Genomic DNA, 16,125 nt, shown 5'->3' with positions numbered 1-16,125 from the left:
CAGGCAGTGTTTTTGCAAAAAACTTTACTGCATATGTACACATTGGTTGTTTGTCCAATCTTATGCATGGTGGCCAGCAGTAGTCAGTGCCACTCAGCAACGGCACATGTGGCTTCCCACAAGTAGTGTTTAGTACAGATGGTGTAAGCAGTGGGGAAAAATGCTCTCTTCATTAATAACATTTTAAAGTGATAGCTACCTTCATGAAGTATTAACAATAGCCAAAACGATTTTAGAACCTTGAATTCATTATCTTGCTGACTTCTTACAATAACCTGGGCGATAGATACTGATACCTTGTCTTATAGGTAAAATTTATAATCGTTTTACAGATGGTGCTAAGATTGATAGTGACAAGAAATATTTCTACTTTTATGCTATATAATAGATCAGAACATTCTGGTTTATTTAGATTACCTGGGGCTATGTCAGAAGTCTGTAGCATTTTCACTATTATGTCCCCATTTACACAATCTGATGTATGTTTCAGAGCCAGCAGCCCTCTGTTAGGACAGCTGAACGGTGGCAAGAGGATTTGTATCTCAGTGGCCATGAATGTCTTCCACCCAGACAACGGAGAGACACGTGCAGCAGGCAACAGGTAGGGCAGACCACAGAGTATATGGCTGTTGCAGACATCGTAGTAAGCAGGGAGGCTAAACAAAAACCACATTGCTGTGAAGATTATTTTAGAGCTTGTGCCAGAACTTCTTAGGATAGCCTTGGCCAAAGTTTGAGGCTATTGAATTAAGATCTCTAGTGTTAAATGTCACAAAGCTATGATCTTATACTCATCTACTAAAATTCTACTACCCTTTCTATTGTTTCTATTGGTGATTTTATGAATTATTTTAAAATAAAAGGCTCTAGGTGACTAGTAGTGTTAGGGTGCCTGAAAGAGATCAACACATTTCCTCTTGTCCTCTTTAAAGAGTCAGAATGACAGGATGTGGCCTGAAGCCTCTGCTGAATCGCTGCTCTCTGGGACTTTGATTTTGGGCCTGCAAGGTTGGCTTAGGATGTTCTGTCATCGCTTCTTCAAGATTGTCATGTACATAATCTGAAGGACTTGAGGGATGAGGTCCTTTATTGGTTCTTTCTGTCTGTTATAGTTTAGGTTTAAAATGTCCCCAAAGGCTCATTTGAAGGTTTGGTCTCCAGCTGGTGGTGCTATTGAGAAGTGATTGGATCATGAAGGTAGCAACCTCATAAATGGTCTCTTAGGAGGTGGGGACTAGTATAGAAGATAATCACTAGGCGTGTGTGTTGGAAGAATGTACCTTTTTCCTGGCCTCTGCCTGTTTCATTCATCCCTGTCCATGTGAAGTATATCATTTTGGTCTACTGCGTGCTCCTGCCTTGATGATATGTCTTACAATGGTCCCACAACATGGTCCCAGAAACAACACATTCATGTAACTTTAGGCTGCTATCTCTGAAACTAAGCCCACACACGTCTTTATAGCCTCCGTTAGTTTACTTTATCAGGAATTTTTTTGCATAAAGAAAATCAAAAGCTGGGCATGGTAGCATTCATCTTTAATCAGAGCACTTGAGCCAGAGGCAGATGGATCTCTCAGAGTTTGAAGCCAGCCTGTTCTACATAGACCCTGTCTAGAAGGAAGGAAGGAAGGAAGGAAGGAAGGAAGGAAGGAAGGAAGGAAGGAAGGAAGACAAAGCTTTCACAACTATTACTACTATTACTAGTTATAGATATTTGATTTTTTTTGCCAATATTACCTATTTTGACTATAGTAGAGTGAGAGTGGTTTCTTTTTCAGTATGTATTCTACATTCATTTTTTTTCTTGTAGACTCTTGTGCTATTAATTATCTTATATCATGTATCTTAAACTACTTCCCTTGTATAGATGTTCTCAATTGTTTTCCATTTAAACAAACAAACAAACAACCCAAAACTACTTTGGACCAGAGAGATATGGCCATTGGTGGAGAGCTTTCCTAGCGTGCTCAAGGTCCTTGCTTCTTTCCCCAGCACCACAGACACAAAATGAAAATAAGACTCCTCTTGAGTTCTATAGACAGTGGTTTTGAAGATATATAATTCTGCATGATACTCATATTTTTTTAACCTAATCGTGTTCTGCAAATAATTTTAGTGATCATAACAAGTTTTTTAAAAAATAATGATAACTGGCTCCTTTTTATTATCCACTGACTTAGACATATAGGCAATTTCTCAGTTACCTATATTCTGATTACTGTCCTCACCAATACCTTTGACCTTGAATACTCTTTAGAAGGTTCCAAGATCCATTCTTGTTAAATCAGTGGATACTTGACTTCTGATATGCTGCTGACCCTCTGCAGCATTGAAATAGGAAACTGCTTGGTCCTGAACTTTTTCCTTTTTTTGTAATTCATTCCTAAAATTTTGATCACTTTTTTCTGGGTCTTCATATTTATTGAATTTGTTTTCTGTTAGTATGCTATATTTTTTAAATTGCTAAATAGTCTCAGTTTCTCTGTGTGTCTTTCTTACTCCCTTCCTCCCTTCCTCTCACCCTCTCACCCTCTCTACCACTTCCTTACTATCGCCATAACATTTACCTCTGTGACTTCAGCTGCCAGATATTTTATTTTGATGATTTTGAAATCTATTTAGGAATCCAAGTGACTATCTCAATTCTTATATTTTACAGGTATTCCAAATTGAAGATATTCTGAGTGCTCATTCCAGAGCAGTTACTTTACCCACTTAATTGTACAAAATACAATCCTAGGGATTATTTTTATATCTCCTCTGCACCTTGATTTTAGATCCCTTTTCAATTAGAAAAATTTTATTATTATTGTGTGCTTATGGCATGTTGTAATGTACTTCACATTCCATGGAGTGTGTGTGTTAGAGGTCAGAGACAGTGTGGTAGAGTCAAGTCATCATAGCTTCACTGTCACGTGTACCCACCTGAGAAGAGGGAACCTCAGCTGAAGAATTGCTTCCATCAGATAGAAGATTCCTGTGAGCATGTATGAGGGGACTCTTCTTATTTGCTATTTGATGTAGGAGGGCTCTGCAGACTGTGAGTGATGCCATGAGTAGCAGGTGCTCATGGGTTATATAAGGTAGGAAGTTGAGCAAGCCAGGGGAGGGGAGCCATGAAAGCAACATTCCTCCATGGCCTCTGCTTCAGTTCTGGATTTAGGTTCCTGCCTTAGCTTCCCTCAATGGTGGGCCATAATCTGTGCGCCAAATAAACCCTTTCCTTTCCTAAATTGCTTTTGGTTAGTGTTTATCCATCACAGCAATGGAGAACCAAACTAGAATAGTAGGCTGTCTCCTTCTACAGTTCCTTGAGTTCCAGGAATCAACCTCAAACCTCTAGGCTTGTGCAGCAAATTCCTTAAGTCATTTTGCCTCCTCAGATCCTCTTGATAAGGCAGATTGGGGCAGTTTCATATTAAACTTTTCTATTCTTGTTGCCATCATTTTTAGCTCAGGCCTTTGCCATTCCTTAACTGGTCTTTTAATTGACACCCAGTGCCTACCTCCACTTTGTCTGATCTAAGAAACTGACTTCTTCTTGGCTTTGACTTTTCTATTCCATTTCAATTTATCTTTCACAGTATAGTCAGACAGAACCTGCTATTTATAGATGCCAATTTAATTTTAGTACTCCCAAATTGATCAGTTAGGATTCATTTCAGTACTTTTCAATGCAAAATTTTAAATGTAGAAGTATAGACAGTATAAAGATCAAAATTGCCTTTCCATACTCTATTTCCTCAGCCTTTTCTTTTCTCCAGATATACCTACTATCAACAGTTTAAAGTTCATCAATCTAGACCACTTAGTTTACATATACATGCATATATGTGTACATTCAAATGTATTTTTTATTGGGTTGTATATCACATAATTTTTATATAACGACATTGTATATCTATTCAGCTTTATAAACCTCAACTATTAAATTGTGATACTATATTTTTATGTATAGTAGAAATATATAAACATTTAGGTGTACCCTCTTGGAGATGTTTCTAACTTTTTATGTCTATGACTTCTTTTCATTTATGCACTGGAAGCCAGAAGCAGGACAGACACTGCTCCAAACTCACCCCCTACCCCAGATTATGACAAACAGAAATACATGCAGGCATTATCACAAGTGCCTGGGACGTAGTTTTATCCATACACAAATCTTAAAAGGAAAAAAATCTTAAAAATGAATATGGGGAAGAACTAATGAAATATGAAAAAGTAATTCTTTGTTTCTTATATGATGAAAACTTTATAAAACAAAATGTTGGGATATGTGCATGTAATCCACAGATAAATTCTTGTGGAATGTTTAAACACTAGAAAAACACAGAGGGCTGGGGATAGTAGTGCAGTGCTTGATGGATGAGTACCTGGAAAATCCTGTGGTCCCAGAATACATGAATATTTAAGACATGTAACAACATTTACCATGTAAATCATTTTTATTTATAATAAAAGTATATTTTTGAATTCTTGAAACAGAGTCTTCATATATAGCATATATAGCCCAGATTAGCCTTGAGCATGAAATCTTACCTCAGCCTCTGAATATTGGAATTACAGTATCAGCCACCACTCAGTTCATTTTAAACATTTTCACATATATGCTCCAGTGGCAGTAAGTACCTTCACAGTGTTAGACAGCCTGTGAACCGTCTGTTTCCAAACATTTTTTAGCCCTATATATCTGGAACTCTATACCAATTACACAAAAGCCCTCCACTCTCTCCTGCTGCACCATCCTGCTTCCAGTCTCAGAGTCTGATTCTTTAAGAACCTCATGACTTAGCTTCATACAATATTTGTCCTCTTGTGACTGTCCTGCTTCATTTAGCATAATGCTATAGCATAGTACAGTATTTTCATTTTAAAATCTTTAATAATGTGTATATGTATGTGTGTGTGTTATATTTTATTCATCCATTAATGGACACTTGGGTTGTTCATGAATAAGCTCTAACAAACATGGGTATATAACATTGAAATGTCTCTTTCTGCTGCTGAATCCAATCACTAGAGTGACAGCCATGGGAGAAAAACCTTTGTTTACAAGCTAGCAAGTGTGAGACGGAAGGCTTTTCACACCCACGTTCCATCTTGTCAGAAGTTACAAGCTGGAAAGTTTACATGGTGGTTCTGGGAGTCTAAATTTAGCTGTAGTCAGGTGAGCACTGGATTGATGATTAATTTTTTGTGTGTTTATGATGGGAACTTAGGGTCTCATGCGTGCTGGCCAAATGTTCTAGTTTGGGGCTCTACCCCTACCCTGACAGTTCTTGTAGTAATTGATTGTGTTACATGATTTTGATGCTGTCCATAGGAATAACAGGGATTCCTGGTTCCTGTAAACTTAATGCTGATGAGTAGTAGGAAGTCATCCCGCCAGTGGCTTTCTTGGATGTTTTCCCTTACTTTTCTGTTTAGGCAAGGCTGATAGCAGTGGGTCATAAGAGACAGCATAGCAAAACAGACACAATGAAAAATAGATTTGCTCTGTGGTTAGGACATAAGTTAACCCATTCAGTCTAGAACAGACTTACAGTGTTTGAGTGACTTAACTTACCTATTTAGGGATCTATAATAATTCTGATCTCTGGGACAGCAACTTAAAGGAGAAAACATTTATTTTGATTCATGATTTTGAAAGGTTAACTCCATAGTTTCTTGGTCCTAGGTACTTGGGCAAAATATCATTGTGGCAACAATATGTGAAGGGAACATTCAAGTCATGGTAGATGGAAAGAGACGAAGGGACTGGGAACCCAGTATAACCTTAACTGTCATATTTCCAATGAACTGCTTCCTTCAACTACTCCCTACCTCCTAAATGCTGTAAAGCCTACCAAAATGGCACCAATACCTGGGGACCAGTGTATGAACATCCAGGTGTCATGGGGGAGCATGTCATATTCCAAGCATACCTGATTTGAAAATTTCTTCCATTTTCTATGTTACCTTTTTACTCTGAGAGTGTCCATTTGTATGCAAGTATTAATGTAGTCCCATTTGTTTTTTTAATGTTACCTATATTTTTTGTATCATATTCAGGAAATTGCCAAATCTGGTGTTAAATAGCTTTCCCCTCTTCTGGGCATATATACTAGAATTGGTTTGTTTTTTTTTAATATTGTTTACATCTCGATCTGATTTATGTTGAGTTAATTTTTGTAGATGGTATATGCTAAGGGCTGAGCTTTATTATTTTGGATGTGAATAACCATTTCTCTAATACTATTTGTTAAAGAGACTGTCTTTTCCCCACTGAGTAGTCCTGGCATCCTTTTCCAGAGCATTTGACCATATGTACCATGGCTTTTTTTATAGTCATTTAGTTAATATACATTTTATATTTGTTTTACATATTTCTTTGTAAAGGTCTTGATTTAATTTATATGGTTTGGATGGGATTATAATCCAGTAGTAGAGTGTTTGCTTCATGTGCACAAGCCCCTGAGTTTCAGCCCCATCACCACAAAAAGAAAATATATGTGGTTGATCCCTTAACATTGATCTCAGCCAGCAGCAGCATAATTCAAACCTGAATAAAATTTATCTCACATGTATTTTTCTCTGTGAAGCACATAACAACCCCTACCCAGTGCATGTACATGTCTCTTGTGCTAGAAATTAAATTCACACTACAATCTTTCTATGCTTGGGAGTGATAATATATCTGCAGTAAAATTGCAGTGGTGTGGGGGTCATGTTGCCAAAGAAATTACCAACAGAATGCACAAAAGCACATCAAATTTGTCACCAAGTAGACTGCAGAAAAGATGCTTGTTTACGTTATGAGAGGTGAAACAGCCCCAGCTGGCAACATGCATTCTTTTGTTACTAAAATCTTTCATGTCTCTGCATGTCTGCAAAGGACCACATGAGTGCTGTGACTGTTGGGGTTCCATACAGATTTGAATGAGTATGTAATTTATGAGTATGACAGTGAGTACAAATGTACAGTCAGTATTTTGTGAGTACTCACAGGGATGGCAGCCAGTTCAGTCAGTGTGAGAACACTTTTATCACCTCCAAAAGATTCTGTTGCCTGGAGCGGTCTGGTTCCATAGTCTTCCTTCTAGTACTGAAGATCAATAATTTTTATTTATTTATTTTTTTAAAAAAGATTTATTTATTTATTATATGTAAGTACATTGTAGCTGTCTTCAGACACTCCAGAAGATACGGATGGTTGTGAGCCACCATGTGGTTGCTGGGATTTGAACTCCGGACCTTTGGAAGAGCAGTCGAGTGCTCTTACCCACTGAGCCATCTCACCAGCCCAATAATTTTTAAAATAAGGAATTTTAAAGTAAATTTTTTTCTTCAAAAAATTATTGCTTAGCTTATGAAATGCTCAGGTAGGTGTACCAACTAACATTAAGACTTGTTCTAGAAGATATAGTAGGTAATCAGCCCTAGTTTCTTCCATGCCATACCAGACAGACATATGGAGAAGATTCACAGAGCTTTTGGCAGTTTTGTTACATTTTGTCATTGGACTTCGTAGCAGGTCTATGAGGAGTATCGGTCGGGACTGAGCACTGAACAGCAGGCTCTGCTGGCATTTCAGTCTGGAGTGGATCAAGAAGAAGATAAAAAAGAGGTATGTGATGGTGCTGCTTCTGACTTCTGTGTGAAGTTGGAAGCAGTTCACTAGTCTAACTCATTAGAACAACAGATTCTGGGACTGGAGAGATAGCTCAACAGGTAAGAGCCCTTCCAGAGAAGCTGAGTTCAGTTCCCAGCCCCTCAACTACCTAATAGCACCAGTCTCAGGTGACCTAATGCCTTCTTCTGGCCTTTGCAAGCACTGCATGCACTTGCTACAGAGGCATACATACATGCAAAACATTTTGCCAACGTGCACAAGAAAAAATGAAAGATTTTAGTAACCCAAAATGCATGTTGCTTGCTGGGACATACAAAAATGAATAAATATTTTTTAAAAATGGGAAAGAAAAATCAGAAACTCCAAAGATGTTAAGTCAGTATGATATGCTTAACTTCTCTTGGGATTTAAGCTGCATTTGTGTGAAATCAAAGATTTGATTCAAGTGAAATTCCAGCTGTACATATTTGCCACTATAACTTATGTAAGGGAATACTTTTATGTATGGCTCCATGGCCCTTCAATGAAAAGGTAGTTTAAACTAACAGTTTAAATCCTAGCTGGCCATGTGCCAGTGTCAAATGGGAAACATTCTTCTTCTGCATCTTCAATAATGAGAGTTACTGTAAAGATTAAGATTTTTTTACTAAAGTGTATGTGTAGATATGTCATCTCTTTCAGTAGCCTGTGTCCTTGATTGAGAATACGTTAATCCAAAGGTATAAACAGATCATGCACAGTGTAGGAGCACTTGCTTTTATTATGCTCATTCTGTTTATGAGCATGATACTCTGATACACTTCATCTCTTTTGTACTTCTCTTATCATGTTTGGCTGGCTTGGAGTATATTTTTGTGATGTGATTTTAGTCTTTACAAGTTAAGTGGGCTATTGTTCTATTATAGAACGCCTCCCTTCCTTTCTCTGTGGCCCTGCTTTTATGATACTGCTTGAGAGTACCGAGTAAATGTAGTATTACCTTATTGTGTCAATTATAACAATTTCCTAGGTATTATTGACAAGTGGACTATACTGAGAGCAATCTGATACACACTCATGTGTGTGTGTGTGTGTGTGTGTTCAGATCATATTAATTATTTCAGCTTTTACTAAGGGTAAACTAAACTTTCACTTTTACTGGTTTGTCTATTAGCAAAATAGTTATGTACTTGAAAACAGCCCTGTTGTCAATCTAGAAGGAAGTTAATGGTTTTATCACATGTAACTTCGTTATCTGACAGTTTTCTTCTGTTTAGAATAAAAATATTACCCTTCTTGCAAAGTTGTGTGAATGGGCTAATTTTAACTTCTTTCCTTTAGCGTCAAAAGCAATATCTGAGACACAGGAGGCTTTTCATGGATATTGAGAGAGAACAAGTGAAAGAACAGAACAGACAAAGGGAACGAAAGAGGAGGATTGAAAAGTAAGTTCTTTGATTCTCATTCTGAGACTGAAGTAACCAGTTAGGGTAATGGAATGCTTGCTAACACCAAAGGCTAGAAATCACCATGTTTGGGCTCATGGTGTAGCTCAGTGGTAAAACATGTGTTTAACATTCATGGTGCGCTGGGTTCAGTCCTCAGCCACTACACCACTCACTACCTCAAAAGAAAAAAAAAAAAAGGAGGAGGAGGAGGAACAATAGTCATGCAGTAGTCTTTCTTCTTTTCCTTTCTTTTCTTTTCTTTTCTTTTCTTTCTTTCTTTTTCTTTTTCTTTTTTTTTGGGAGACACATTCACTTTGTAGGTACTCATTATCTATACCAAGATAACTTCATATCTGTAGTCATCTTCCTGCCTCTGTGTCCCAGGAGCTAGGATTGCAGGTGCACTACCATGTCTTGCTTGTTTTTTTAATTTTTTAAATTTATTTTTAAAGATTTATTTTATTTTATCTGTATGTATTTATTTTATCTGTAGCTGTCTTCAGACACACCAGAAGTGGGCATCAGATCCCATTACAGATGGTTGTGAGCCACCATGTGGTTGCTGGGAATAGAATTCAGGACCTCTGGAAGAGCAGCCAGTGCTCTTACCCATTGAGCCATCTCTCCAGCCCCTTGATTTTTTTTTTTTTTTTACAAACTTAATTTTTTAAAACAGTTTTTAAGTTCATATTAAAATTGAGTGACAGAGTAACCTCCCACAGTGTACAGCTTTCCCACTAGTACAGTTTGTTACATTTGATGAGTGTACATTAGCATACTAGTACCCAGAGTTGATGGCATGCTGTAAAATTCCTTTTTTTTTTTTGGTGTTGCATATTCAAGTATATAGTAATGAAATGTGTCACACATATATACAATTATCTCCATTGTCCTGAAAACCTGTGCTTGGCCATTTCCTCCCTCTAAGACCATCACCCCTCTGGCTCTGTGGTTTCACTTCCTCCAGTGCGTGTATAAGCTTTTCAGGTCAGTTTCCTATGGCTAGTGATATGCATTTAAAGTTCTTGCACTTCCTTTTCATGTTCCCCTAGTTGTTTCTTTTTAAAATGTATTGTGGGTAAGGGGGTAGGAGGTACTCACACATGTGGAGGTCAGAAGACAGCCTGTGAGAGTCAGTTTTCTTGCATCCTAAGGATCAAACTCAGGCTGTCCAGCTTGGTGGCAAACACTTTTACTGGTTGATGCATTTTACTGGCCAAATAGTTGTTTTAAAAAATATTTAATTAAAAACATTAAATAGTAGTCTATCTTCTTGATGTATAACTGTTCTAAGTATCCTTTTGTCTGCTTAGGTCATCTTAGATGCTTATACAATTTGGTACTTTTGAATAAAGCTACTGTAACAACTGCTGTGTGAATTTTCCTAAGGACATATATTGTTGGCTCATTTGGGTAAATATGAAGTGTGCTTTATCTTTGTAAGAAACTTCCATAGTGTCTTCCATAGTGGCATCTTTTGCATTCCCATGAGCAGTGAGAATTCCTGTTGCTCATGTCCTTGTCAGCATTTGGTGTTGTCAGGATTTGGGGTCTGGACATTCTAATAAACATGTATTAGAGGAGTGATATCTCACTGTCAACGTTCAGCGCCCTGATGACCTATGGCATGCAGTGTCTTCCCACATGCTTACTTGCCATCTGCTTACCTTCTTGGGTTCTGTGTCTATTCATATCTGTTGTTTATTTTTTAAAACTTTATTTATTCAATGTATGTGAGTATACTGTCCAACCTTCAGGCACCTTTTCTTGTCTGCTCTGCTAAGACTTCCAATACACTGTTGAGAGAAAATGGTTGAAGAACAATTTTTGGTTGTTTCTGACTTAAATACAGAAGCTTACAATTTCTCACCATGAAATATGGTCTTAGGTTTTAAATTTTTTTGTAGGACATGTAGAGGTCAGAGGTGGATGAGACAGGTGTCTATCTCTGTCATGTTCTGTTGCCTGGGCCCTGGATCCTATGTGCTCTTGGGGGTTGGAAGTGAGTTGGCACAGAGTCAACAACACAGACTCCAGGAGCAGGTGAGAATGCTGCAGTAAGCTCATCTGAGCATTGCTGCAAGCTCCTTTAATACTCTCCACCTGGGCCCCATTGGTTCCAAGAAAGTATCTGTTCTAAACAGCAGCTCCTGATTGGCTGGCATTATTTGCACCAGCAATCCTTGCTCTCTCTCGAGGCAGTCCTCAATTAGGTCCTCCTGCAGGAATGCTGGCATCACAGATAGTCCTCAGTTAGGTCCTCCTGCAGGAATGCTGGCATCACAGATAGTCCTCAGTTAGGTCCTCCTGCAGGAATGCTGGCATCACAGATAGTCCTCAGTTAGGTCCTCCTGCAGGAATGCTGGCATCACAGACAGTCCTCAGTTAGGCCCTCCTGCAGGAATGCTGGCATCACAGACAGTCCTCAGTTAGGTCCTCCTGCAGGAATGCTGGCATCACAGACAGTCCTCAGTTAGGTCCTCCTGCAGGAATGCTGGCATCACAGATAGTCCTCAGTTAGGCCCGCCCAGAGGAGATGCTTTTGCAGTTGCATTGCCCAGAGGCAGCCCTGTGATTCCTGCTACAGCGTTCCACTTGATTTTTGAGACAGAGTCTTTCATTGAACCTAGAGTTTGATATTTTGGCTAGGACAGCCCCAGGGATCTTTGTATTCCTTCGTGCTGGGGTTACCATGCCTGCCTTTTATATGGGCCCTGATGCTTACAGGCACTTTACCTACCAAGCTCTCTCCACAGCCCTCTGAAATGGTGTAATACCTATTTTCTAGTATGATGATTACATGAAATGGAGAAATATATGTAGAGGACTTTTGTGTCTGGCATTTAATAAAAATTACAGTAAAGAGTCTTTGTCAACTGCCACAAAGTTTAATAAATAGAAGACAGACAGATGGAGAAAAGGAGACCTGAAAAATGCTAATTATATTGCTGAAAGTAGAGCAAGGATCATTTCAGGTAAGGCTTCTTAAACTTTATTCTCAGTACTTATTTTTATGCAAACCTGGGTATATAGTTTTATAAGCAGTATATAGCTGAAAATTTACTGCCAAATCATAAATCTACTTTCATTATATAATTACATATACAGCATAAAACTAACCTTTTGCCATGTATTAAAGATGAGAAAATGTGTGTACTAATGAAATGGATGTGCTCACTTAGTTTTACATAAATAATTATACATTGACTTGAATATTTGACCTTCAGGACATAAAGGCTTTTCAACATTTTTCAGAGTTGATATTTTGAGTTGATAATCATTAATGCTGAGAATTAACTTCAAATAACTTTGTAGTGCAAAATGGCTGAAGTATGTTCATGGCCTTGTTAGATGTTGCTAGAAATTATTTTCTAATCCCAAGCCAAAATGTATTTAACATTTTTTTTAAATGAACTTTAGTTAGCAACTTTTAACAATAGTTGTTAAAAATGAAATTTTCTAACACAATCCAATCTAAAGAGTTACTAACTTGGAATTTTCCAGCTAATACAATCTTAAGATATAATAATTTCATCTTGAGGAGTGATGTAGGAACATACAAAAAGTCTTTGTTTTAAGAGCAGGAGAATTTCTATGAAAAACACTGCAATTTGTAACATAACAATATTCTCAAATCTCTGCTGAGGTAGTTCAGATACTGCTTAATTGCATGGCATGCTCAGTAAAAAGTGTCACTAAGCTCAAAATTAATGCCACAGGGAAGCCATGATGTAACTTTTAATTTTCATTGTTAGGTATTTAGAAACTTTTCACTTTCGCCAAAATCTTTATGAGCCCTCTATTAAGTTGTATAATCCTGTATGAGAGAGTGGCATACAGTTTAGGAAATTGGGCCCTGGAGAATCAGACCAAATTCCCATCCTAAAGAAGACTGTCATCTGTCCTGTTTTTGATGAATGGATATGTTTTGGGAGCATAGGGAGTTGAACATGGTAGCAGTGAGTCTTGGCCAGTGACACCAAGGGGCTTGGAAAACAGGGCAATTCCGGTGGCAAATCAGGCACACAGAGCCGGAGGGCTCCATTAGGGCTGTCTGGGCCTTGTCTTTTTGAGACAGGACCCCACTGTATACTCAGACTACTCTCAAATTTCACCTGCCTGAGTTCTATAACTACAGGCTTGTACTACTGTGCCCAACTTTATTGATCGTTTGGTTGATGGATTGATTGTTATACTGTGGTTCAGACCCTGAGCCTAGCCTTGTACCTACTAGTCACACATTTGCTTACTGAGCTAAATCCTAAACCCCTATGTTATTTCTTCTCCTGCCTTTTGCCTTTGCACTCCTCCCTGCTCTCCCCTACCCCGTCCTCCTCCTCCTTGTGAGTTCTCCTTCACTACCTTCTCCTCTTTGGTTTTTGTTTTAAAGATTTATTTGTAAGTATGTATATGTGTGTCTGTGTGTGTGTGTGTGTGTGTGTGTGTGTGTGTCTGTTTGTCTGCCTGTCTGTCTATCTGTCTGTCGGTGTGTGTCTCTGTGTATATGTATTTGTGTGCAAGAGCACATGCCTGTGAATCCAGAGTAGGCTATTTGATTCCCTGGAGCTGGAGGTACAAGAGAGTGCTGAGAATGAACTCTAGTGATCTACAAGAGTAATACCTACTCTTAACCACTCTCTCCATCATCTCATTTTGTTTGGTTTGTTTTTCAATATTTAGGGTAGGCAAATGTAGCCTTGACCTCCTGATTCTCCCGTCACTGCTCCTCAATGCTGCAGTCACAGGCTTAACCATAATACTTTGGCAGATTCTATATTTCTTTTCCTTTTTTTTTTCTCCTATTAGTTGACTTTAAGAGCATTTTCCCTTCATTTGAATATCCTAATTCTTTCACATTAGAGTGTACAAGGACACAGGAAGTTTTTATGACACTCCACTGGTGAGACTGGACTTCCTTTGAAGTGTTTGTTATTCTGTGTATATCTTTATTCTTATATAAGTATATATTCTACTTCCAAGGTATGTAACAATACTGATGATACTGTTGTCTGAAAGACACTTGATAAAATGTGTAAAAGAGGGGAGACAGAGAGAGAGAGAGATTGTGTGTGTGTTGGGTTAGGTTGGTGGGTCCTGGGGAAAAAAATCCTTATGCTGTTATCTAGTGTAGTTTTTGGTAGAGCTCTAATATCTTAATGATTTTTTTTTCTTTTTGAAGTAGGGTTTCATGTAGCTGAGGTTGATATTGAACTAAGCATGTAGTTGAGGATGGCTTTGAACCCCTAGTCCTCCTACTGTACCTCTGAGTTTCTAAATTGCAGGCATGCTTTGATTGAACCTGCAGCTTTGTGTATTTTAGGCAAGCAGTCAACTAACTACTGCATCCGTAGCTCAGATAATCTGTGTTCTTAATGTTCTTCAGAATTGTGGTTATATAATCTTTCTCAATAATAATACTAGAATCTAAGTAAGAATATTGGCTCTGAGGAAGTAATACATATGCCAGGGTTATCTTACTATGTCTTATCTTTTAGCCATAATTATGGTCTGATCAACAGTAAAGATATCTTTCAGTCCTTTGTGGGTCCAATAGGTTAAATACAGAACAGAAATACATTTAGCACAGTTTGTTTAACTGAAACTAATAGCCTCTCCTGTAGGTTTGATGTCTAACCTAAATCTTAGGACACATGGCATAATTAGTGGGGAATTTTTATTTAGCAAGACTATTGGCCTTTAAAAACAAAGCCTTAAGGCTTTTGTCACTGTCTTCTTCTAGATAATCTTATTCCCCTAGAGTTATATTCTTGACCTCAGAAAATAATATGAAAGTTACTGATTGTTTTACAGGTGGCATCAGAAGACTTAAAATCATCTTGTTGACATATAATTAAAATTATTTTTTGCTTTTTCCTTGCTGAAGAAGTAAATTTATGTATTCTTTGATGGAGGCTGTGTGTTTTAACTTGATGCCAAAAACTACTTTCTAAAATAATCATGGGTCTGCTCTGTAAGCATGAATTTATAACTGCTTCTCTTTGCTCACTTATGAGAATTAAATGATATGATTTTCATTAACTTAGCAGCTGCTTATGGTGTTTCTATTTGTTGATGGATGTCTTAGATTTAGGGATAAGAGAAATGAAATCTACAATACCAGTCTTCAAAACACCTACACAGTAGATTTGGATGAGAAAAACAGAAGCAGATAAATAAGTAGATCATCATCGTGCTTTGGATTAAGAGTTATAAAGCATCCACTCCCAGGTCTGCTTCCTACCTCCTTATAAAATGAGGATAGGGCTGGAGAGATGGCTAAGTGGGTAAGAGTACTGATTGCTCTTCCAGACGTCCTGTGTTCAAATCCCAGCAGCCACATGGTGGCTCACAAACATCTGTAATGAGATCTGACACTCTTTTCTGGAGTGTCTGAAGATAGCTACAGTGTACTTACATATAATAAATAAATCTTAAAAAAATAAATCTTAAAAAAATAAAATGAGGATCATATTATATATCCTGTAAAGGTGCATTGTTGGCCAAAATAAGGTAGTATCTAAATGAACTTGACACAAAATTTTCAATAGCTGTTAGTGGCTGCTGTTATTAGAAATAAAAAGGGCTGGAGAGAAGGCTCACAGGTTAAGAGCATTGACTGCTCTTCCAGATGTTCTGAGTTCAATTCCCAGCAACCACATGGTAGTTCACAATCATCTGTAATGGGATCTGATGCCCTCTTTTGGTGTGTCTGAGGAGAGAGGCAATGTACTCACATTCATAAAATAAATCTTAAAAAAAGAAAGGAAGGAAGGAAGGAAGAAAAAAGAGAAGAAGAGAAGAGAAAAGAAAAGAATATGTGGGAGCACAGAACTGTTTATAAACCAAAATTGAGGGCCTGGGTGGCAGAAAGGGACAACTTCTCAAGCCTAGATATTGAATTACTAGGAACTGTATGAGATAAAGATGGAATTGTAGGTTAAAGGACTACCATTGCAAAAGCAGTGATTTGTGAGATAATATGATATTTCTGATGTGATCAGAGTTAAATAAATGGCATGAAGTAAACCTTCAAACATAAAGACAAGATCATAAAGAGCTTACTGTGTCAGGAGGAAGTTGGAC

General features: G+C 37.8%; 1 protein-coding gene across 13 annotated transcripts in view; it reads left to right on the top strand.

Moving 5' to 3' along the window:
* The window catches only part of Ccdc15 (coiled-coil domain containing 15), an 82,757-nt gene that overhangs the window by 38,300 nt on the left and 28,332 nt on the right, over nucleotides 1-16,125 (top strand). For 6 of the 13 annotated variants that reach the window (XM_006510338.4, XM_017313387.2, XM_006510339.4 and 3 more), the window contains 4 exons: nucleotides 491-601; nucleotides 5,024-5,170; nucleotides 7,514-7,609; nucleotides 8,936-9,039. In XM_006510338.4, the coding sequence (XP_006510401.1) occupies nucleotides 491-601; nucleotides 5,024-5,170; nucleotides 7,514-7,609; nucleotides 8,936-9,039 (458 nt within the window). Of the gene's footprint in view, nucleotides 1-490; nucleotides 602-5,023; nucleotides 5,171-7,513; nucleotides 7,610-8,935; nucleotides 9,040-10,949; nucleotides 12,018-16,125 lie in introns of those variants that run through there. The other 7 variants (XM_006510341.4, XM_030244389.1, XM_030244390.1 and 4 more) reach the window with 4 other exon arrangements.

This window comes from Mus musculus, chromosome 9 (genome assembly GCF_000001635.26).
Source record: "Mus musculus strain C57BL/6J chromosome 9, GRCm38.p6 C57BL/6J".
Lineage (NCBI taxonomy): Eukaryota > Metazoa > Chordata > Mammalia > Rodentia > Muridae > Mus > Mus musculus.
Note: the sequence above shows the minus strand (reverse complement) of the source record. Positions and strands in the feature narration are given on the sequence as shown.